The 22,121-nt window shown below is 51.2% G+C and overlaps 9 protein-coding genes across 9 annotated transcripts; 5 read left to right on the top strand and 4 right to left on the bottom strand.

The window, feature by feature from the left end:
• Positions 1 to 982: 982 nt before the first annotated feature.
• On the top strand, positions 983 to 5,368 carry GT037_005619 (transcription elongation factor spt6; the record flags this gene model as incomplete). Its single annotated transcript, XM_038930666.1, has 4 exons — positions 983 to 1,162; positions 1,203 to 1,367; positions 1,415 to 5,048; positions 5,109 to 5,368. 4 exons carry the CDS (start codon positions 983 to 985, stop codon positions 5,366 to 5,368), a joined length of 4,239 nt encoding a protein of 1,412 aa, XP_038786355.1.
• A 1,293-nt stretch (positions 5,369 to 6,661) lies between these two features.
• GT037_005618 (uncharacterized protein) lies at positions 6,662 to 7,129 on the bottom strand (the record flags this gene model as incomplete). The annotated part of the gene is made up of 1 exon (XM_038930665.1): positions 6,662 to 7,129. The coding sequence occupies one exon, from the start codon at positions 7,127 to 7,129 to the stop codon at positions 6,662 to 6,664; it is 468 nt and encodes a 155-aa protein (XP_038786354.1).
• A 1,845-nt stretch (positions 7,130 to 8,974) lies between these two features.
• On the bottom strand, positions 8,975 to 10,477 carry GT037_005617 (actin actin-like protein; the record flags this gene model as incomplete). The annotated part of the gene is made up of 4 exons (XM_038930664.1): positions 8,975 to 9,037; positions 9,095 to 9,409; positions 9,457 to 9,912; positions 9,986 to 10,477. Coding segments are annotated over 4 exons (1,326 nt in total), but the record flags the coding sequence as incomplete, so codon positions are not given.
• A 315-nt stretch (positions 10,478 to 10,792) lies between these two features.
• GT037_005616 (uncharacterized protein) lies at positions 10,793 to 11,875 on the top strand (the record flags this gene model as incomplete). The annotated part of the gene is made up of 1 exon (XM_038930663.1): positions 10,793 to 11,875. The coding sequence occupies one exon, from the start codon at positions 10,793 to 10,795 to the stop codon at positions 11,873 to 11,875; it is 1,083 nt and encodes a 360-aa protein (XP_038786352.1).
• A 435-nt stretch (positions 11,876 to 12,310) lies between these two features.
• Positions 12,311 to 14,173, bottom strand: GT037_005615 (uncharacterized protein; the record flags this gene model as incomplete). The annotated part of the gene is made up of 3 exons (XM_038930662.1): positions 12,311 to 12,753; positions 12,806 to 12,863; positions 13,577 to 14,173. The coding sequence occupies 3 exons, from the start codon at positions 14,171 to 14,173 to the stop codon at positions 12,311 to 12,313; spliced, it is 1,098 nt and encodes a 365-aa protein (XP_038786351.1).
• A 1,660-nt stretch (positions 14,174 to 15,833) lies between these two features.
• Positions 15,834 to 16,458, top strand: GT037_005614 (uncharacterized protein; the record flags this gene model as incomplete). The annotated part of the gene is made up of 2 exons (XM_038930661.1): positions 15,834 to 16,191; positions 16,244 to 16,458. 2 exons carry the CDS (start codon positions 15,834 to 15,836, stop codon positions 16,456 to 16,458), a joined length of 573 nt encoding a protein of 190 aa, XP_038786350.1.
• Positions 16,459 to 16,963: 505 nt separating this feature from the next.
• On the top strand, positions 16,964 to 17,665 carry GT037_005613 (uncharacterized protein; the record flags this gene model as incomplete). The annotated part of the gene is made up of 1 exon (XM_038930660.1): positions 16,964 to 17,665. The coding sequence occupies one exon, from the start codon at positions 16,964 to 16,966 to the stop codon at positions 17,663 to 17,665; it is 702 nt and encodes a 233-aa protein (XP_038786349.1).
• A 908-nt stretch (positions 17,666 to 18,573) lies between these two features.
• GT037_005612 (uncharacterized protein) lies at positions 18,574 to 19,287 on the top strand (the record flags this gene model as incomplete). The annotated part of the gene is made up of 3 exons (XM_038930659.1): positions 18,574 to 18,828; positions 18,883 to 19,057; positions 19,115 to 19,287. The coding sequence occupies 3 exons, from the start codon at positions 18,574 to 18,576 to the stop codon at positions 19,285 to 19,287; spliced, it is 603 nt and encodes a 200-aa protein (XP_038786348.1).
• Positions 19,288 to 19,847: 560 nt separating this feature from the next.
• Positions 19,848 to 22,078, bottom strand: GT037_005611 (uncharacterized protein; the record flags this gene model as incomplete). The annotated part of the gene is made up of 3 exons (XM_038930658.1): positions 19,848 to 20,915; positions 21,005 to 21,088; positions 21,152 to 22,078. The coding sequence occupies 3 exons, from the start codon at positions 22,076 to 22,078 to the stop codon at positions 19,848 to 19,850; spliced, it is 2,079 nt and encodes a 692-aa protein (XP_038786347.1).
• Positions 22,079 to 22,121: the final 43 nt, after the last annotated feature.

Here is a 22,121-nt window from a genome sequence, read left to right as displayed (position 1 = left end):
CGGGCAAGAGGGTGCGGGGACCGATTGGAAAGTCGGAGGTCAGGTATAAAGGAGAATGTCTCAGGCGTCGTTGGCAGCAAACCAAGTCAGGAGAGGTCGTCGTCGTGTCAGTCTCGAGGGCTAGGTAGTGGGGCGCGCTGGTGGGGTTCCAAGCACGCAGCGTCTAACGTCTATCAACTCACTCTGCAGGGCTGCGGGTAGTGCAAGCGATGGAAGATGCAACTTCGCTTTCGAGAAAAAGAAGGCTGTCGAACCTATGGGTCCTACAAGGAACGAGCCTTTGATAAGTACATACACATTACACGATGCCTTGTTCAGGAGGTTTCAGACTCGCATGGTTCATCATCGCCATGCTTCACCTGCTTCTAGCGCAGAACTTCAAGGCGCGTATCTTGAATACGAGCATGTGCCTGACGCAGCAGACGAATCGCATATACAAGGTGCGAATCTATCCACTACGTTTGCTTTCAAGACATGCAACGCGCATTCGTTCGCTTGCCAGTACTACTCGGAAGCATAAGAGCGATAGCAGTTGATGTGTTGTAGTCAGCGTCTGAGTCGTTGCTGAAGCGCCTGGTACATTGGAGCTCGCATCCTTCTCAAACCCTACCTGAGAACATGACTAGATGCACGTAAGGGACGGGACTAGCCAAGTCCACGTGTTTGATGCCCGTAGCTGTAGCATGCTGTGCCAAGTTGGGCATGGTCAGCTTTGCTGCTGGTATTACCCCCTAGCGCGAATCGCAGTGTCACGTGACCAGCGTCAGTGCGGCCGAAAGTTAACGCGGCCGATGGCTGCGCGAACCTTTGAGAGTCGACATCTGCCTTTCTTCTCTCCTTTACCTCCATTGCGCCCGAATCTGCCTCTCGCTGAATCGCCGCAGCACGATACCCACTCTACAGCCAAGAGCTCGCCGAAATCGTCCATCGCACTTTCGAGAAAGTACCATCAACTCACGCGTTCTCCTTGTTCTAAGACACCATGGCGGACTTCTTCGACACAATCGCCGATGTAGGCAGCGACGAAGAGGAGGATGAGGACTTCGATGGCGAGGCCGGTGAATCCAGGCCGAAGAAGACAAATGGCACAAACGGCATCGACGACTCCAGCGAGGAGGAAGACGACGACGATGAAGACCGACTGCGACAGGCAAGCTTGCCCGTACTGACTTGGCTCTCGGGAAGTGCTAACCAGTTTCCAGGAAGGCGAAGGCTTCATCGCAGACGAGGACGACGAAGAAGATGAGATCGCGGAGCGCAAGCGCAAGCGCAGAAAGAGGAAGAAGAACCGTGAAGAGGAGGAAGCCCTCGACGACGAGGATCTGGACCTGATCGGTGTCGAGGTTGAACGCCCGGCGGAAGAACAGGTAAGACATGCCGTGTTAAATTGTCGACATCGCTAACATTGAGAAAGTCGAGATTCAAGCGTCTCAAGCGTGGCCACAAAGAGCGCGTAAAGTCTCGAGGTGTTGATGACATCTTCTCCGATGACGAAGTAAACGAAGACTACGACGAGCCCCGCGCGCGCCTAGGCGACGAATTTGATGACTTCATTGAGGACGACAAGTTCGAAGACGAGATCGAAGACGACCGCGACGTCACGCAACCAGGCATAAACTTGATCACGAAAGGATTGCAAGCTGCTGGTCTGGACGAAGGCGCCGAGGAAGACTACAGGGCTGCCTTTGGTGATGGCACAGATTACGACTGGGCGTTGGAGATGCAAGAGGCTGAAGAGGATGAGCAAGCTGGCGAAGGCCGTGAGCTCCAACTCAAAGATGTTTTCGAGCCATCGCAATTGCAGGAGCGCATGCTTACGGATGAAGACAACGTTATCCGCGAGACCGACATTCCCGAGCGACTGCAATTGGCCCGGAGATCCTTCAAGGAGATCGAGCTCACACCAGAGGACATGCAAGCACGCCTGACTGAGGAAGCTACCTGGATCAGCAACATGCTGTGGCCAAAGAAGGGTCTTCCGCGCTACTTTTTGCAACCTTTCGAGAAGGCTGTGCGTAAGGTTCTCGAGTTCATCAATCTTGAGGACTATGAGGTTCCCTTTATCTTCAACCATCGAAAAGACTACCTCATCCATGCACCGAGCGACAACGATGACTACGACGATATTGATAACCCGCCCCCCATGGATGCACGACCAGAGCGCCTGCTCAACCAAGCCGATTTGTGGGAAGTCTTCGAGTTCGATCTCAAGTTCAGGGCCTTCGCAGAGAAGCGTGACGCCCTCAGGCAGAACTACGAGAACCTCAAGAGCGTATACTCTGACATTACTGATACCGAGATCGAGGAGTTGACGTCCAGAGCCATCACTATCGAAGAGATCCAGGAACTTCAGGATTATCTACACTACAAGTATTCGCAAGAGATTAACGAAGTACGACAAGAATTGAATGGAACACAGAAGCGTGCCAATAACGCCCGGAGCTTTTTCGACAAGCTGCGGGGCGGTAAGGCAAATCAATTTGTCAAGGCTATCGGCATCACACCAGAGGACTTCGCAAAGAGGGTTGACGGGTCCAGTCGAGGCGCGTATACTATCGAGGATCCGCCGTACAAGGTTGAGGAGCTCGCCGACCAAATGGCCGAAGCTCCAGAGACTGGCGCTACCCTTCTCAGGTCCACCAAGCTTCTGTTTGTTGAAGATTTGAAGATGTGCTCGCGTCTGCGCCGATACTTGCGCGGTAGCTTCTACCAGAATGCTCAGATCGACTGCATTCGCACCGACAAGGGCATGCGTAAGATTACAGAAGACCACCCTTACTATGAGTTCAAATACCTCCGCGGCGTGACATTTTCGGATCTCCAGGGTCGACCAGATCTTTTCTTGAAGATGCTGAAAGCTGAGGCGGAAGGTCTCGTTCGGGTCAAGATTTCCATGGGCAACTACAACACGTTCAAGACGCGACTTGAAGAGAAGATCATCTCCGATGGTGTCAGCGACATCTCCGACACTTGGAACAACCTTCGGAAGGAACTGCTCGGTGCTGCTCTAGGCAAGCTACAGGATCTCATTGCGAACGGTGTTAAGGAAACTCTGCGCGCTCGATGCGAAGACGAGCTTGCCGCATCAGCCAGAGAAAACTATTACAACAAGCTTGATCAGGCACCTTACAAGCTGAAGAGCGCACCTCTCGGATCAGTACCCAACGTCCTCTGCCTGACCAACGGCAAGGGTCAACGTGGAGACGCAATCATGTGGGCTTACGTCGAGAACGACGGACGGGTTCTTGAGCACGGCCGCTTAGTCGAGATGCGACTTGGGAACGCAGAGCGTGGTATTCCTGAAGGCCAAGACATCGAGAAGCTGGTAGACGTAATACAGCGTCGCCGCCCAGACGTCATTGGTGTCAGTGGCTTCGCGGTGGAGACACGCAAGCTGTACAAGGACATACAAGAGATCATCGGTCAGCGAGGTCTAACAGGTCCGGCCTACGAGGACGAAGACACCGGTGAAGAGAAGTACGAGTCGTTGGAAGTTATTATGGTCAACGATGAGGTCGCTCGTCTTTACCACACAAGTGCTCGGGCTGTCGCTGAGTTCCCCAAGTATCCCGCACTAACGAGGTATTGCGTTGCTCTTGGCCGATATCTGCAAAACCCATTGGCAGAATACGCATCGCTTGGCAAAGACATCGTTTCGATTCCCTTCATTCCGAACCAAACCTTGATTCCTCAAGAGAAACTTCTCGACCGACTTGAAACCGCCATGGTAGACATGGTCAATCTTGTGGGTATCGACTTACCGGAGACCTACGACGACAAGTACCTATCTAAGTTGATACCTTACGTGTGCGGTCTAGGACCTCGTAAAGCCGACCGTTTGATCAAAGCCATCCAGGCGAACAGCGACGAGATCTTGTCGCGATTCGATCTACTTGGTGTATCTGAGTCCCGCGACCTTAAGGCGGCTATGGGCCCCAAGGTCTTCCAGAACTGCGCCAGTTTCCTGTATATTCCCTATGATTCAACAGAGGAGTCGTCGGATTACCTGGACTACACCCGTGTACATCCAGAAGATTACGATCTTGCCAGGAAAATGGTTGCCGATGCTCTTAACATGGATGAGGAAGATGTCAAGGCTGAGACCGACGAGGGTGGCCCCAGTGCTGTCGTCAGAAAGATGGTGCGGGAAGAGACTACCGATCTAGTCAACGACCTGGCGCTCGAAGACTACGCGAATGAAATTGAGAAGAATTTCGGTCAGCGTAAGCGCGCGACGCTTGAGACGATTCGTGCTGAGCTCGACAACCCTTACGAGGAAATTCGACAGATTTTCGCACTCTTATCTGGCAGCGAGATGTTCACAATGTTGACTGGTGAGACGGAGGAGACCCTCTATGAGGGTATGGTTGTACCTGTTACCATCAGGCGCACATTCCCAGACCACATTGAAGTCAAGCTCGAATGTGGCATCGAAGGTGGTGTCTCCGAGTCCGAGTTCCCAGAAGGCGTTGGCAGTGGCGGACAAGAGCCTCGCCATGTCTACCAAAACAATCAGATCGTACGCGCACGAATTGTCTACCTCAACCGCAAAGCTCTCACCGCTCAACTGTCGCTTCGGGACGATCTTATCCGACAACCAGAGAAGAAGCCCTACAATCGCGCAGCTGGCGAGTGGGACGAAGCGCAAGAAGCTCTCGACAAGAAGGCTGCCGAAAAGGAGAAGGAAGTTGCGTCTGGTCGGCCCAATCGTGTCGTCAACCACCCTCTTTTCTTTTCCTTCAACACTATGCAAGCCGAGGAGTACCTGGGCGGAAAGGAGACCGGCGACCTGGTCATCCGTCCATCGTCCAAGGGTTTCGATCATCTCGTCGTCACATGGAAAGTGTCCAACAATTCGTACCAACATCTTGACGTTCTTGAAATGAACAAGCCCAACCAGTTCTCGCTCGGAAAGCAGCTCAAGATTGGGAAGCACACATACTCCGATCTTGACGAGTTAATCGTTAACCACGTCGAGGCAATGGCACGCAAGGTCACAGAAATTACACGAGACGAGAAGTTCCAACCTGGCACACGAGAAGATACTGGTAAGTTCATTGCATCTTACAACTTACCGAACATGCAAACAAAAGCTAACATTGATGCAGAAAAATGGCTAGAGGTCTACTGCGAGGCCAACGCTTCACGCTCCATGTACGCATTCTGCAGCATGCCCAAGTACCCCGGTCACTTCTGGATCTGCTTCCAGATGAGCGCCAAGGGACCTAGGGGTGCATGGCCTATCAAGGTCGTACCGAACGCGTTTGAGCTACACAAGAACGTCTATCCTGACATGGTAGCACTCAAGAACGGTTTCAAGATGTTGATCACCACTGCGGCTGGCAAGAATCAGCCTCCTAGGCGTTGAACAAACGTAGAATAATTGCATGGTCTAGTCAGAGTTGACTCTTGGTTCTGGAAGGCTTCAAAGTCATGTATTGGTAGACTCTTTTCGTCACTTTTTTTTCCTTCTCATCTTTGCAAAGTCATCCTGGGATGCATCATAGCCTGTATTGAGGGCCAACCAAAAGATTACTCATACTAGGGCGCTTGGGTTTGGAGTCCCGTTTTCCACGGACATCAGAAATTGGCTACGTGTACCCATATTGCATAATCACAAATCGTCGCTATCTTCACAGACATGTTTGTTACCGTCCTGCTGTACACTCTGTTTTGCGAACGAGCTAGATCGCTAAATACCTCCGGTGAGTGTTTACACATTCCACAGATCCCGCCTGCATAATTCTCCACATGGTCTTTTTTCCAGTTTCCGGTGAACAGGATCCTCTTGGGCTTGCCCTACTTGCATGCAGACTTTGATCTTCGCTCCCGCATGCAGGCCTGGTCGCGGGGCGGACGATCTAGATCTGCACGCCACAAAAGTAGATGCTGGAATAGGCTATATGCCATACGGCGACTATTCCGCGAGCGGGGGGCACCGCCGCTGCTTGGCATCTGGATGATGGTTAGTCTGCGTTTCTGGGTCGCTAGGGGAAGACTAGCTGGAGACGCGTGGTTGTGGTGAGCGTTGGCTTTCTTTTAATGAACATAACGGTGGGGAGTTATGAGAACTAGGGGGAGAGGGTGTGCTTGTCGAAGAAGAAGATCTGTGAGAGAGGTGACTGAAGAAAGAGAGCTGCTGCTGTAAGATGATTGTTGTTGTTCATATACACTTCACAGCATTACGTAGCATCAAGATTGTACAACACAGCGTCTACATTGAATAGTCACAATTTGCAAAGTAGCACACAAGTATGAACATTTGAAATGTCAATTAAACTATAGACTGAGGCTGGACAACTGTCCTGTTCCTCACCAGCCTCTCACTGGCTTGGGGGTATAAAATCTCCTAAGTAAGCCCTCTCTCGCAAGAGCAGGACGATCATTTCCGGGTATAAACTTTTTGTTGATGACCGGAGGTTGGCGCCTGGCTCCTCGATGGTTGTGTGGTATGTCGTTATAAAAGGAAGAAAAGAGAAGATGTCGTAAAAGGAACTTTTTGGTGGTATGATACAATTGGAGATGCAGAATCTCCTTGAACGCCGTGCTGATGGAAATGCTTTGATGAGAGATGATGATGAGAGAATCAGAACCAGCTCTCATGCCGATAATAGGAATTGAAGAAGTGAAGACGGGAAGCAAGAACTGAACGGCACTCTCTCTATTGGTGAGAGAATTGCCTGCTCAGACGCTGCCAGGTGTTTTCGATGCTCCTTCGTACGCCGTCCTTCTCGCTCTCTACGCTCGATGAGCTGGTGGTTGAAGAGGCGGAGTTCTGGCGGTGGGATCGGGGCTTCATCTCATCAACAAGGTTTCCAGCACCGCCGCGACCGATGTGGTAGACGGGTGCTTGTTGGGTGCGCAGGCGTTCTTGCTGTTGGAGTTCCTCGTCGAAGCTAAAGATGGCGCGTTCAGACTTCTTCATGTTGCCAGCACCGCCACGACCGGTAGCGTAGAAGGCGTTGCTGGGTGGGGGAGGCAACTTGGTGCGGGAAGCAGGGCCAGAAGCAGTGGGACCAGGAGTGATCTCGGTGGCCTTGATGCGCATAGCATTGCCAGCGCCGCCGCGGCCGGAGTACATGTAAGCACCGGCGGATGGGTGAGGCTCGTTGATGTGGAAGTTGACCATTTTGATTGTTTGGTATGCGGTTGCTTGTATGAGGTTGTTTGTAGTGTTATGGAATGGGAGCAAAGTCAAGTGGCGACTATCGATGGTAAAGTCTGGGGTAGCGTTGATGTTAAGTGGCTCCGGGAAGATCTGTAGTGGTTGCTGATCGATGGTACTCAACAACAAGACATACTGGGGTAGAGGGTTTATATAACATGCAGCCTCGCACTGATCACGATCCCCTCTTACTACTCAAATGCAAGGCAGGTAAAATCTCTCACGCGCAAGCTTTTTTTCGGCGCCACGAAACGAACCAAACGCGCACGAGGCCAGCTCAGAAGCCTTGGAAGTCTGAGCGACACTTTGCAGTTAACGGCAGTCAATGGATCATGCGTCCCCTAACAACGCAAGTGTAGGAAATTTCTCAGCGCCATGAATAGTTTACCATTACCCCCTCAAAATGCGCTGATTGGGTGGATCTAGTTTCTCGGGGGTAAGAGATTGCCAGGGGAAATGGTCAGGTGCAGCGGAGGACAAGGAGCGAAGCGATCGAGCCCATGACGCTATCGAAAGGCCGGACCTTGGCTCCGCAGCAACCGCAGCAGCGCATCGCAGCTTGCCGAAGCGTGACTGAGCATGCTGAGGTGATGGGCTGAAAATTTGACGCAAAGACGCCATCGCAAACTGGGCCCCATGTGCCAGCTTCCGCGATGGCCAGCACACGCTTCCCGGCGGAGAATGTGGAGGCGGGAAGAGATTTTTTCGCTGTTTTCACGCGTCTCAAGTTTGGCTCGCGTCATCCATACGCCGCATACGCTCTGCGCTTGCCATCGGGCGTGCCTGGAATAGAGGAGAACCGACGTGGAGCGGTTGCAGATTCTGATACTGCCTGTTTGATCTTGGTGTTGCTGTTTTTGACAACTCACTGCCTGCACCGACATTCACTCTTCTGCAAGGCACAGCAAACCTCGAGCGTTTGGTGGCGTCTTCCAAAAAAGCAATAGCCACTTCCGCCTCTCTCTCCCTGTTTTGCTCTGCCTGGTGACCGCGCACGATCAGCTCACTTGTCCGAGCCTCCGGACGCCCCGTCGTGCATGACGTCGAGCATCGTGAAGTCTAGGCGGCGGTGGCTCTGTGCTTGCGGTGACGAAAATGTACGTGGCCCCTTGTCGTGGCCGGCCCTGTGATCAGGTACCTGCAGCGCTTACGCGATGACTGCGGCCGGGGTAATGCCATTTGTGCATGTCATTTCGCCATTGTGTGTAATATGTGTTGCACATTGCGTGGAATTGCGCCAGAGTGAAGCATCGGTGATTTGACCGTGGTCACACCATGGCTGGCAAGACTGGACGAGACCTCACGATCCTTGGCACACTCATTCGCCCAAACCTTCTGATACTGACATGGCAGTTTCGCACTCCGTGTGCACAGTCGCAAGTGGATTAATTGTGGTATTCTGTACGCTTCATAATCATAGGGGTATTCCAAAGCGCTCACAAACGCCTGTCATGCACGTGTTCTCGTCCCCTCGTACCCCTTACCTAACCGACACTCTCGAACCATGCTCGCGCTTAAGTAACAGAAACGCACTCGAATGCGGGGAAAGGAACATGCTACGGTAGCTCTCCCGTCTAGAAGCTACGGCTACCGGCTGACACGTAGATCTTCTTTCCTCCAACCAAGCGTGCAGCCCCCAGGTTTCTTCGCTCATGGTTGGCTTGACCCCAGGTCTTGGGACCTCGTTTCCATGACTAACTGCAACAGCGCTACCGATGCGCCTATGTAGCTCCTTCTCGAAAGATGATGCGGAGGCGGAACAAACGGGTGCGGACTAATTGCTGTTGCCAGACCGCAACGTGTCGGTGCTTATGCAAATTTGGTGTGGATGATGTCTGGGTTTTCCTGCCATTCGTCCTTCTCTACCCACATCTGCATGCACGTGTCAGTCTGCTGTCCAAAGCCTCATGCTGGGAATAAGGAACTCACCTTCTTGAAAGTGCTGAGGCCCGCAAGAATGCTGCCACCGGTCCACGTGGTGTAGATGCGCTCTGGTGGTGCTAAGATTTTGATTCTCATGTCCTTCACCGCCAGTCTTTGCACCTCGTGGAGCAGTCTGTTTCCGAACCCCTTTGTCAATGTGGAACCACCGGAGAGTACAATGTTGCCGTATAGCGCTTTCCGGAGGTCCATGTCGGTCCTGTGTATCGCCTCAACAACAATCTGGTGCACTCCAGGGTACTCCAGACCGATGATCTCGGGGTTGAAGAGTATTTCGGGGGCTCGGAAGCGTTCCGCTCCGATCTACACTGTCAGCTAGTACCCGATATGCTTCATCGGCTTGACCTTACCTTTATCTTCTGGCCATCAGGTAGTGTATAGTCGACGCTCTTGCCCTCGGATCTGGACGAGCCTGACCAGTCCTTTTCTTCCTTGGCCGGGTCGAGCGCCACGTATCCTGTTGCCTCTTTGATATTCTTGACTGTCTCCTTCTCAGCACTTGTATGGAAGATGCGACCGCTTTTCCGCAGTAGTTGTTGGAAGTGTTCTGTAACATCTCTGCCAGCCACGTCTATCCTCCTGATGCTGTTGGGTATGGCGAAGCCTTGGAAGACGGGTACTGCGTGCGAGACACCATCTCCCGAGTCTAGAACAAGACCAGTCGTCTTGCCGGAAGCGTATAGTGACAGGACAGCTTGGACTGAAGTATACAAGGCGGGCACATTAAACGTCTCGAACAGGATCTGGGCAGCCGTATCGCGGTTCTCTCGGGGGTTTAGAGGAGGCTCTGTAAGGAGTACGGGGTGCTGAAAGGACGAATCGTTAGCTCCATGCCCCTCAACAGCAGCAAAAGGCACCGTCCGCCATGGTCCAACTCACATCTTCGCTGACAGTCCTGAGGCCTTCGGTGTAGACGTACTGCCATATCCGCTCCATGTCATCCCAGTCTGTAACAATGCCGTGCTCCAATGGGTAGTTGATTTTGAAAAGCCCCCTGTATTGTTGTGCTTGTGGTCCTATGAATACATCGCCTTCCAATGCGCCTGCCATTGTCCGCACATGCTTTGGCCGTCCTACGTATGACGGGAAAAAGCATTTTGGCACATCCTCTCCTGCGAATCCAGCTCTGATCGTACCACTGCCATTGTCTATCACAATGGGAGCATTGTGTAATCGGGAGCCCATGGCGGGGGGCTGGGGCAGCGACGGGCTTGGGGGGTGATGACTGGAAAGGGCGACTGGGCCGACGTTGGATGAGGGACGGTCGTTTTGGCGGGGCGAAGAGCTGTGGTCGTGGCTGCTTCCCCAGTTTGGAGCTCCTTCTGAATCGCGAAGTTCACGACGCGCTTCGGCATTGATGACAGGGGTGCCCTCACCGCATCACGTGCTGGCGCTTGTACATCACCTGCAACCTGCAGCGACACGCTTTTGCTTCTGCTCAGCAGTCTGCTACTGCTTGCTTTGTTACAAGCAGCTTCATACCCGTAATCGAATCTTCGAGTCTCACTTCGCCCTCAGTCGTGTGCTTCACGCCCCGCATCAGCACTAATCAAGATTACAATCAGCATCATGTCTCGCAGTGCCTGTCTTCGACTCTCTGTCAGCATCGTGTGCTTGCGACCTACAGTCTCCAGCCTCAGATCATCGTCTCTTGCTTCCTGACTACCTACCATAGTTCCTAGAAACATGTCTTCCATCAAGCCCAACCCCATCATGCAGGCTGCCGCTGCCGCTTTCTCTGCAAAGATACAGAAACGTGAAGACGCCTTCTACGAGCCGAGAAAACAGGATTACTATTGCGTCTCGCCAGATGATGACTGGGTACCAGCGGCATCCGGTGAATCTCCTCCGAAAGATGAATCACAACCACCTGTACACCCCACAAAGATCCGACTGATCTCCTGGAACATTGACATCCTCGTTCCATTCGCAGAAGAGCGTATGAGCGCCGCGCTAGATCATCTGTATGATGTGGTATCGTTGACGGAGCCAGAGTCCGCAATCATTATATTCTTCCAAGAGATGGGAGTGTCGGACATGGAACAAATACGAGATTCGGCCTGGGTCAAGCAACGCTTCAACCTCACAGATATCGACTCACGGAACTGGTTAGGGCCTCATTACGGGACTACAACCCTTGTAGATCGGCGGTTGTATATAGATTCTGTTTTCCGAGTTCCCTGGTATAGCAAATTCGATCGAGATGGCCTGTTCGTCGACATCATCCTCCATAACCAGGCTCATCCCGACGGCCCGCAGAAAACCATGCGGCTATGTAACACACATCTGGAATCTCTGGTTGCCGACCCACCAGTCCGCCCCATCCAAATGAAAGCCGCGAAGCAGTACCTTCATCTGGATAGTGTTTCAAGCGCAATTCTAGCTGGTGATCTCAACGCCATTCAGCCCTTTGATCGTACGCTGCACGAAGAAAATAATCTCAACGATGCTTATCTTCTAATTGGCGGCGAAGGAGCCGGCCCTGGTGAAGAGGATAGTGACAATGGGTACACGTGGGGTTACCAGGTTCCACAGGCCATGAGAGATAGATTTGGATGCAGTAGAATGGATAAGATCTTTTTTACCGGATCTCTAAATCCAATCAAGTTTCGAAGGATCGGCATGGACGTCAAAGCAGCAGAAGAGCATAGACAAATGATGATGGAGGCTGGAGAGCTGGATTGGGTTTCGGATCATTACGGCGTGATGTGTGACTTCGTTCTCACTGCAGGTGAGCAGTTGGTGGAACAAGAACACGAAGGCGAATAAAGTGACGAGGTTGGTCATACGTTCAAAGTGATCTAGGCTTGCAGTCATAAAGCAGCAATGGGAGAGGCGGCCATATACGTATTGAGATTCGTTGAGATGTTATCAGGCTACGCTTTTGCGGCTTCACTCCACTCCACAGCCTTGCAGCTAACGACTACGCTATTGCGGTTACTTGACAAGCTTGACCTCAAAATTAACCTTCTCGAATCGTAATAACACAACCCATCACTTCTGTTAAAGCTGTCGTCTTGAACAGCAGCAGTCTTCTATTGAAACCATTGTGCAGCATCTGCTTGCATCACGCAGTCTTCTTTTTTCTTCATAAAGCCATGGATACAACTGATATGTTTTCCACTTAGTATCAAAATCAAAGCCTATGCATAGTCCCCAGACTATATCCCATATTCCTATCTCCTTTGACTAGTCTTGAGGCCTTCACCGTAGCCTGAGCATTAGTGTGCACAGCAATGGGTAGAACCAAGCGGAGTCGTCAAATTTGAACATGACTTGGGGATTTTTCTTGCTGAGGGCGATGAGGTCAGCTATAGCCTGCGTAGAGATTTGCTCCTCGACACTCTCAACGTGATACGCTGGGGTCCGATCCTGAATGATCAGGTTCCCACGTGCTTGTTTCGGCTCCACGCCAGCTGGAAGAATGAATGTGTCGACATAGGAGGCTGTATGCAAGCAATCAATGCTGACAATGGTTTGCACATTGTAGATAGGTAGATGCTCGAGTCGGAGCTTGCGACAGACTTGGGTCAGACCAAAGAATTGTCGACTAGTTTGTTTGACTTGCTCGTGGTGACGACTCGGCTTGTATACAAGACGGACTTGATCTGGCTCTTGCGCGAAATCGTAGATACGGTTGCGAATCTCTAGTGATATGTATCAGAAACGATCTAGGCTCTCAATTTGCGACGAACTTACCTCCAGGAAGCTCGAGGAGGCCGGTAGGAGGTGCAAAGTTGTCATGCATGATTACTTGCTGTAGATCTGAGTGGTTGAGACAGGTATTGTTGGATTATAATGATTTGGGTGCAAAAGAGCAGGCGATCTAAAAGCACTAGGAGGTAACTCGAAGGAGTCTAAACAAGTAAAGAGGCGGAAGTGAACAAAATTAGCAGGCTGAACTGATCCAACGCTTTATATCTGTCTAAGTCGGGATTATTTCACTAGGTACCTTTCGCGTTGCATTTGCACAATACTTCTCCGCTTCGTCCAATCACATAGCCAATCTCCCTCCTCGCTCTAGCTTCACAATGTTTGTGCAACTTCCTGATATCATTCGGATGTTCTGTGTCGCTGTCCACCACGCTTTAAGGAACTGGAGAAGAGATGAGTTCCATAGGACAAGACGACGCAGAGTTTTGTTTGCTTGCGGTAAAGCTGTGAGGACGTACTCCGCATACAAGCTTAGGCGAGAATATGTTCGAATACTCCAACCTACTGGAGAAAGTGCAGCGGCCTCGGATTACCCCAGTGGTCACTTGGGTTGAATCGCCAAGAGCCTTTGTGCTTTCGCGTGAACCAATACGCGTTGAGATATGGAACGAAGAATGGTAGGGGCGGGAAGTTCTCGCTGCCTGGATAGCTTCTATCGATACTTCCGAGCACCAAGGGAATGACAAGGTTCTGGATTCACAGAGTGTCAGCGCTACTTTACAACAGCGAAATCACTAAGAAGTCTAGAGTACGTACCGGATCGGCTGTCTTTGCTCCCTCATCAGCCGTTTCTTTCATCGCCTGCTTAATCTTCTCTCCATCGCAGTTTTCCAATCTGACCAAGGTACCGATCTCGTCATGTAAATGCTGTGTCAGGATAGGGGCGAAGTCATCGATCTGCCTTTTCAGTTCCACAGCGTCATATGTCTTCTTCCCAGCCACAACCTCTTCAGCCCACTTGACCAGCTCTGCTATCTTGGGCTCGAACTCATGATGTTGATCCACGTTCCCTCCCATGATACCTTCACAATCATCAATCCCCGCTTCTTTTGCTATCTTCTCCACCATTGGAAAAAACAAACTTTCTTCAAGGGAATGATGGTGGTGTAGCGTATCTGCCCATGCTGTAACGTACAGCATGAAATCGGCAACATCTACAGGGAGGCTAATGAAGGGCGCTTGATGATAAATGGCATTCAGCGGGCGAAGTAGGACGTTGTGGACGTTTGCCATCTCTATAGCGACGTTGAGAACACTAGGATTTACGCATACTGGACCACCCGGCTGACCAGGAATCTTGAGAAGGGCGAAGGGCGTGTCGGCCCAAAGGCTGGAATCAGCCCTGTTATCCATTTTGAAAATTTGTGACAAATGATAAGTTTAAGGAATATCGAGGAGAGATGCAGAGTAATAGCCCGCACTTATTGAAGTCTGGGTATAGTGAAGCCTTTCAGGCAGATGTATGATAGGCGTTGCTTATGGCGTCTCCTCATGAGCGAACGAAGCTGAACGGGGTACGCCTAAACGTATGTCGCTCCAATCAGCTGGCAATCCTCCTGCCGGCTGTTGTAAGCAGTATCCTGCTTACGGCTAGAGTACGCCAACGAATCATAACATCACAGCTTCAATCTTTGATTCTACAGGTTCTGTATGTCAGCAAGAGCGTGAGCTATTTGCGCGCGGAAAGAAGAGATAGCGATGCTGATGTATTTGTGGGTCGAAGTGGATGTTGTGATTATCCAACGTTCAATGCCTATTCATTTTGTTTGTAACACTGTAGATGGAACGAGCTCTGTAGATAAACCGTGTCCTAGGCACCAGAGTTCTGTGCATCCTAGTGGCTTCGCGAGCTGTTGTTAAGCTGTTGCATAGGCCTTCTCATTCGCCGGATATCAAGTGCAGATCTCTCTCTCTGTGGTATCCTTTCGAGCTTGCACCACGGGCAGAAGCTGTGACTTACAACCACTGATCAGAACCTGCAGCATCTGAAATGAAGTGAGGGCAAGTAGCATTGTTTGCGCTGAGTGTCATGGTGTTTGGGAGTCTGGACGATTCCCATGACAAGGGAAATGAAGGGCGGACTAAAGCCTTGACACATGACATCGCTTCCTCGGTCGGAACTCTCGAGGAACTTCGTGAGAGCCTAGCACCTCATTGTTTCATCAATACCACCGAACAAGCATCTCCCCGACTTTCTGCCGATATCCGTACACTATGACGTTGGTGACAGTGATGTCTTTCCGAGCGCGCCATATCCGCAGCCGCCTTTGGGAGTCAAACGCTGTTCGTGGTGAGCGCAAGGACCGTCGCGTCTCAACTAGGGGTCCAGTTGAGAACTATTGAGAATGATATATCCTTAGCAAGATGCGTATGCTTTTTGGCACGGACGGTAGATCTGCCGATCGTTTGATGAAGAGAGATTACCCCACGCTCCGGCCATTTCAACTCACAAACGTCCCCACAACTGATTGGAAGGGACCGCAGCTATGCACACAACTCTACTGTTGTTTCAACAGATTCAAGGTCTGTTTATACGTCCTTGTTTCTTGTTCCCGAGGCAGACATGGTTCAAGGCCATTCCCCTGTCAAGCCCACAAAAGAAAGGCACAAAGTAAAGTCCGACCAGAAACAAAGAGATATCTGTAACAATCCGTCATCCACCAGGGGATGCCTCATTTCGTATCTCCACACTTTGCACCGTCATGCTCCCGACCCCACGGTAACCACTAACAACTCTATCTCTTAGCGCAAAACATAGCACAAGGTAATATAGAACATCGATCGCCCTCATGGATGTAGTTGAACGAGCTACTATTCACAAATTCCAACACATCATTGGCTTGGCGCATTGATTCGTGAAGACCTACTATTTGGATACGCCTTCACTTATATACCCAAGTCCTGCTCCAGCTCCACCCGTCACTCGACTTGCAAACCATACGATTACTGGTGTATATCAAACTGTGGCAGTTTCCTACAACACCTTGCCTTGAACTCCGGAATAACAATCAAGATGTACACCAGCATCCTCTTCAGCACATTCCTAGCCACGGCATTTGCGGCACCGCTTGTCCAACGACAGTCTCCTCAGACTGGCGGGAATGATAGCTGGCAACCCGCGTCAGACACAACCACAACATGCGCCACATCCGACAAGTCGATCAGCTTCGTGCGTGGGCCTCAGCTCGATACCGTGCTCGATAACGCCTGCGCTGCTATGATGCCTCCTTGCGCTTATCAAGACCGCGTCGCTAAGGGTACAGTCTGCACCGCAACTGTCGATTACCCGCTTGACGGCCCCAAGAGCAACACACAGCACGCCAACGTAGTTGACAAAGATGGAAACAGCATTAGCGGTTGGGACATCAAGTGTAAGGCTCTACCCCTCAAGTCATGTATTTACAGTACTAACTGAGTCTTTAGTCGATGTCACCCCAGCTACCCAGCCTGACAACTCTGCTGGTGTTTTCTGGAAGGTCGAAGACTGCTACGGCTACTTCGCCCGCATGCTCGAGAAGTCGGGATCAGAAGGCTGTCATAACGGCGTGGGTTCTGGTATCGGAAGTGCCAAGGTCGGCGGTGACAGCTCGTTGGCTGACACGGAGTTCAAGGTCACCATCGTGACCAGGGAAGCTTAAGTCTGCTACTCCATCCTGTTTTCTTGTCTTCTTGTTTTATTTTTAGGGTATTCGTGGGCTTCATGGTCACGACAGGCGCTATGGGTCAAGCGCTGTGCGCGTAGGCGTTATTTGTAGCAGTTCCATCACTTCTTACAACATGATCATTACGCTTGACCTCGCAAGCCATCGAGCCGTATAGATGATGTGCCGTGTCTTTCTCCACTTATCTCAAGTTCTCGCAGCGCGCAACGACTATCGGTCTGATCAAGTTTTACTGATTCGAGCATATCAGAACGTTTGAGGGTTCTCTGTCAAGTGCTTCTCGTTGATATAGTAGCTAGCGCGTGGTACCCGTTACACTCTCACCCACACTGCTAGTGGTTGCATGTACATTCACTTGCGCTATTGATCGACATTCCACTGCAACTCGACTTGATTAAGAAGTACATTACTCCATATCAACTAAAAGCTATTCCAATATCAGAGTACGACATCTCATTGACAAATCACTCCCTCGAATCCCATGGCGCATGACTACCGGTCCCCACTTGACCATGAGAACAAAGAGCTGATAAGGTTCGACAACCCGCGCCGTGATCCCAGGAGAGCTCGTAGTATATTCCATATTCTACCGACCGGTGCGCCTGTAGACTACGTCAATACCGCCACTGGCTTTCTCGAAGCCGAATACGCAGACCCCAATTCGCCCATCCACCAAGATCCTAAATTGCCAACCCCGCCGAAGTCTGATGAAGCCCCTTCCAAACCTCTCAAAACAGCCGACGATGTCTTCAACGCCGCTCGGATATGGCTCAAGTGTTCCCTAGACCATGCTATCGTGATAAGATACCCTACCGAACTAGCGCAACGCAACGGCTACCTAGGTGACGGGTTGGTAACGCTATACTACGAGAGTTTCACAAGGACGCACGCGCCGAAAACGGTCATGATGATCAAATGGTTGAGTCCGCACAAACTGGCCAGTATCGTCCAAGGCAATGTGATTGATCGACGCTACGTTGAAGAGGCGGAGGTGCTGGACTCCCGGTATATTGCTCTTTGCGACTACGAACATCTCGTGCTCTTAGACTTCGGGTCATTTTCCGAGCCTCATATGCTCCGTGTTACGGCTGTTCCAAGGGATTCGATGCGTCTGGCGTTTTTGGGCTTCCTACTTGAAGCATGCCATGCGGTAATAGGCGAGCCAGGCCGCAGCCCGCTATAGGTATCTGAGAATTCTCTCTTGCTTTACAGATACCGGGGAAAACCTGTGTGACAGGTAGATAAGTGTGGTGAATTGATGCCACAGCGCGTGTCTGTGATCTGTGATGAGTTTGAGATTCATGCCAGTGCGAACGATAATTCGGGCATTGCAAGCCAAGGACAGTGATCTGGCCAGGTGAATATTGCCGCTAGGGAGAATTCGACATTTTCGAGACACCCCATTATGTGAAGTGCAAAAATTCAGGCCGTAGTAGGAGCGTTCCATGAGGTAGTTGTATAAGTTCCGATTGTGCCTGTTTTGCCCAGAATGACACTCTTTCGACATCAACAAGTCACTCGATTGACGGTACCAGCCGAAACTCTCCACGGCTCCGATACGACCATACGCGGTAACGACATGTGATGGTGCAAAGTATATGCGACAGATGCGGCTCTATCGCCAAGTCCCTAGGTCGACACATACGTCATCACCAGCCATTCCATCGCTTACCCCAGTCCGCATACCCACATCACCAACCTCAATGTCCAACAGTCGCTGCGGTTGCAGACATCCGCAAGATCTCGTAATGAGAAATAGAGCCGGGCTCCTCCGCAACCACAATTTGACCGAGGGACAGAGTCCGCATGCTTGGCAGCACATGTTTACCGATGAGTGTACAAGACTTTTCCTGTCGGCCCGGGAAAGCTACCGGCGATTGCACGCATGTATACAAGTCTAGCCTGTGGATAAGTGCGTAGTAATGTATAGTGGCTTGGGGGTGACGTTTACCAAACAACGTTTTCCACACCAGCCACAGGATTTTCAGTTCAAGTAAAGCATAGGGACGTCCTCATCACAGAGAACATTAACATCTCCATCCTACCTATACCCTAATCTCTAATCTCAACACTACACAAGATTAACTCAAGATGCGCGTCGCCAGTACCGTCCTCGCACTATCCTCAGCCGCCTCAGGCTTCATACACCCTCGTCAAGCCTCTCACAACGAGACGTCCCCTACGCCAAATGTCGCGGCGGCACAATATGATGGATCGTGCTTCTACCCCGTCCCAGACTCCAAGTTCAATCTAGAAGCGTATCTCGGAACCTGGTACCAAGTTGCGGGAACACCATTCGGTCCCACAGCAGGCGCACGCTGCGTAACCGCAAACTACTCACTCAACGTACGTTCTTGAGATATGTTGACCTTTAGCCAGCATTTCTGACAGCGAACCTAGGACAATGGCACAGTGCGTGTTGTGAACACCGCAACTGTTGGACCACAAACTGTCGATATTATCGGCACCGCTACGCCTGTAGACTCTGCTTATGGCGCTGGCGGAGCTTTCGTCGTCAGCTTCCCTGGCGCATCTTCGGCACCAGAATGCCCCGGACCGAACTACATTGTACAGGGTAAGTTAATTATCAGAGCCGTATATTGACTCCATCAATGTTAACGTCGATGTCCAGATTACGCTGTCGACTGGGCGATTGTGCAGACGCAGAATTGGAGCACGCTTTACATCCTGAGCAGGGAGCGACAACCAGCACCTGCCAGCATTGATGCCTGGATTGATCGCGCTGTGGCCTTTGGGTCCGACGCGACGTCAATCTCGAAGTTCAACCAAACAGGCTGCGAATAGACGTAAGCGGACAAGAAAGAGATGGCTATGTAGAGATTCGATCTGTGGGAAGCAACCCGTTTTTCATCAAGACAGTACCTAATAGAAGAGTGATCAAATAATACGAGCATTGTCTATCCGTCATATAGAGGTTTGTCGTTACTGTCAACATGATTTAGGTATGGCTTGTTGTGCCGCTGACGCCTTTTGCAATATGTGACGGACAGCAGCCTTGCGGCTGTAGTCAAAGTATGCATCAAACACAACGTCTTTGAGGCCGTACTCATGCCCTTCGTTCTTACAAAGCGGATCATATGTCTTGGTAACCATGTCATTGTTCATGACTATGAATTGTGCTCCCTAGTCCTAGCCAGTGCGAACCACCACTGTGATGGCCAATGTTTTCAGGTCATCGCCATCAGCTTGGCATTCAACAAGTCGATGCGAGAGACGATGGCTCGGTTTCGAGAACGTCTTCCAGTTCTCCCGGCGCCACCCCAGTGGACATTCCGTGCTATGTCCTAGGCGGTGATCAAAAGCTCACCTAACTTCTACAACCTCGCCCCCTAAAGACAACCTCATCATCTCCATCGCTCCATGCACTTAAACTCGTCCATCGCATTCCAAAACCTTGTTACTGGACCAAGGAGTTTACCGGGCCATTTTCTTTGTATAAATTCGGGGTTGGGGTTGTTTAAGGCGTGGCAGGAAGCGTTGCTGAGGCAGATGATATTAGAAACGTTGAAGTCGATGATAACGACACGGAGATTTGGATCGTTGAACGACAGATTTGGTGCTAGAGGGACGAGCATAATATTGCGGGGCGATATGTCGCGGTGCAGGACACCAGTGTTGAAGATGAGAGATTCAGCTTCTAAGATTTTCTCCATTATCGCCAAACGTATTTGTCGAGAGAGCAACTGAGGCTGGACACTACTCATGACGGTACCCTTGATATGCTGCATTAGTATGAGGCGGACATGTCGTGTGAATGTATGATCGAACACTTTCGTAGGTACTTCAATTGTCCAGCTCCCGTAGTACGCCGGAACCAGACTCCACGTATTAGGGCTTCGTCGCAGTTGCTCGTACGCGGCAGCTTCTCGTGAGTAGTCTCCGTCAGCTAGTACAACGACGTCGCGCTTGTTGTCATAGCAATCACGTCCAGCGTCGTATAGCGGGTCGTATATCTTCGCCACTATATTTTCATTGACGGAAACGACCTGAGCTCCAAAGGAATAACCAGTACGTATCGTGCCGGTAATCGTGAGTACGCGAGACTCATCAAGTGTACGACCTACGAGTGGCTGTCGAATCAGACAGTAGTCGATCTGCGGTCGTCGAAGATACTTTGGCTTGTAAGGTGGCCAAGGAGTATCGTAGCCATGACCGAAAGGCGTAGGTGGTTCGTGACGGCGAGCAACAAATGTAGCGCCTACTGCGTATGGTAGCGCAGGCTTACCGTCGTTGCTATCGAGGTCATCGAGGCTGGTGGCATAACTTTGGTTCTTGAAGTCCTTCGCATACTCGCCATTGGCGCTTTTTCCAAATCGCTTTTCAAAATCCCTACGAAGGAGGTCGAGTGACGTTGAAGTGCCTGCTGATGGCGCCGTACCGTGAGAAGAGCCTGCCGACATGACAATTATGGCCTAGACGGTTGCGTTAAGATGTTAAAAGTTCTGAGATGTATATTAGGCAGATCTCCCAGCGGTCGCAATTCCAAACAATAGTGACCTACGGAAGCGCTCTTGCTCTTTTTGGCGGGTTCAAGGTGAAGGCGAAACGGGTCTAGATCATAAGTGAAGGGGAAAGCCATGCAACGCTGCAGTAGGAGTTAAGATTTCGCATTCTTGCAACCTCATCCGAAAACCGGACGTTGCTCTACCGCAGCATCTGACTTTGTTACTTGAGAAACGGGCTGTTGGGCCCCGGGCTGAGGACCCCATTGCTGCACAGGCTGCTGCGGGCCCCATGGCTGATAAGGTTGCGGCGCCCACTGCTGTTGCACGGGCTGTCCAACCCATTGCTGTCCATACTGTGTCGGCCATGGCTGCTGAACCCATTGCTGTCCTGGTGGACCAGCATAAGGCGATGGTGGACCAGGTGGTCGCATCTCATAAACATTTGCAAACCCAGCATACCTCCCCTTCCCACCAAACATCCACTTCACTCCTCCCCTCGCACGTACGAGAACCCACAGACTGAGAAAGATCGATAGCGCAGCAACAGCCATGGGTATCAGCAAGAACCTCATCGCTTTCGTAGTCCCGCAAGCAGTACCAGCCCAATCCCTATCAGGATAAAATTTACTGATCTGGCATGCCCACGTCTCTCTCGTATGCTCCTGGTCCTCTTGTCCAACGTCTTCATAATTCTGCCAGTTCTTCTCGCTGCTTTGGACTGAGGTCGCATAACCAAAGCCACCCAGGCTCGCGCCCACCATCACGATATTGACCACGAAGACAACCCAAGTCCACTTCCTCTCATGTGCCGCGGTGCCCTCTGTTCTCCTCAACTGCCATATTCCAGCCGCGCTGAGCAGACCAACTCCATAGCCTAGTATGCATAACCCCAATACGACGTATATGGGCACGTTGTTGATGTCTATGGTCACGGTGGTGTCGTTCGAGGCGGTGCCGCCTGGGCGTGATAGGATGAGTTGGCGACCACCGCTGCGCCAATCGCGATCAAGGTAGTCTTCGAAATTGTCCTTGGATATGCTCTCGAGGATATTGGTTAGGGCGGCGATGGCAAGGAGGAGACCGGGTGGAAGGAGGAGGAGCAATACGCGACAGCCATTGGGGTTGCGCATTCTCGTGGTCTGGCGCTATGGGACGGCCTTTACGGAGTCACAA

This window comes from Alternaria burnsii (genome assembly GCF_013036055.1).
Source record: "Alternaria burnsii strain CBS107.38 chromosome Unknown 732, whole genome shotgun sequence".
NCBI lineage: Eukaryota > Fungi > Ascomycota > Dothideomycetes > Pleosporales > Pleosporaceae > Alternaria > Alternaria burnsii.
Note: the sequence above shows the minus strand (reverse complement) of the source record. Positions and strands in the feature narration are given on the sequence as shown.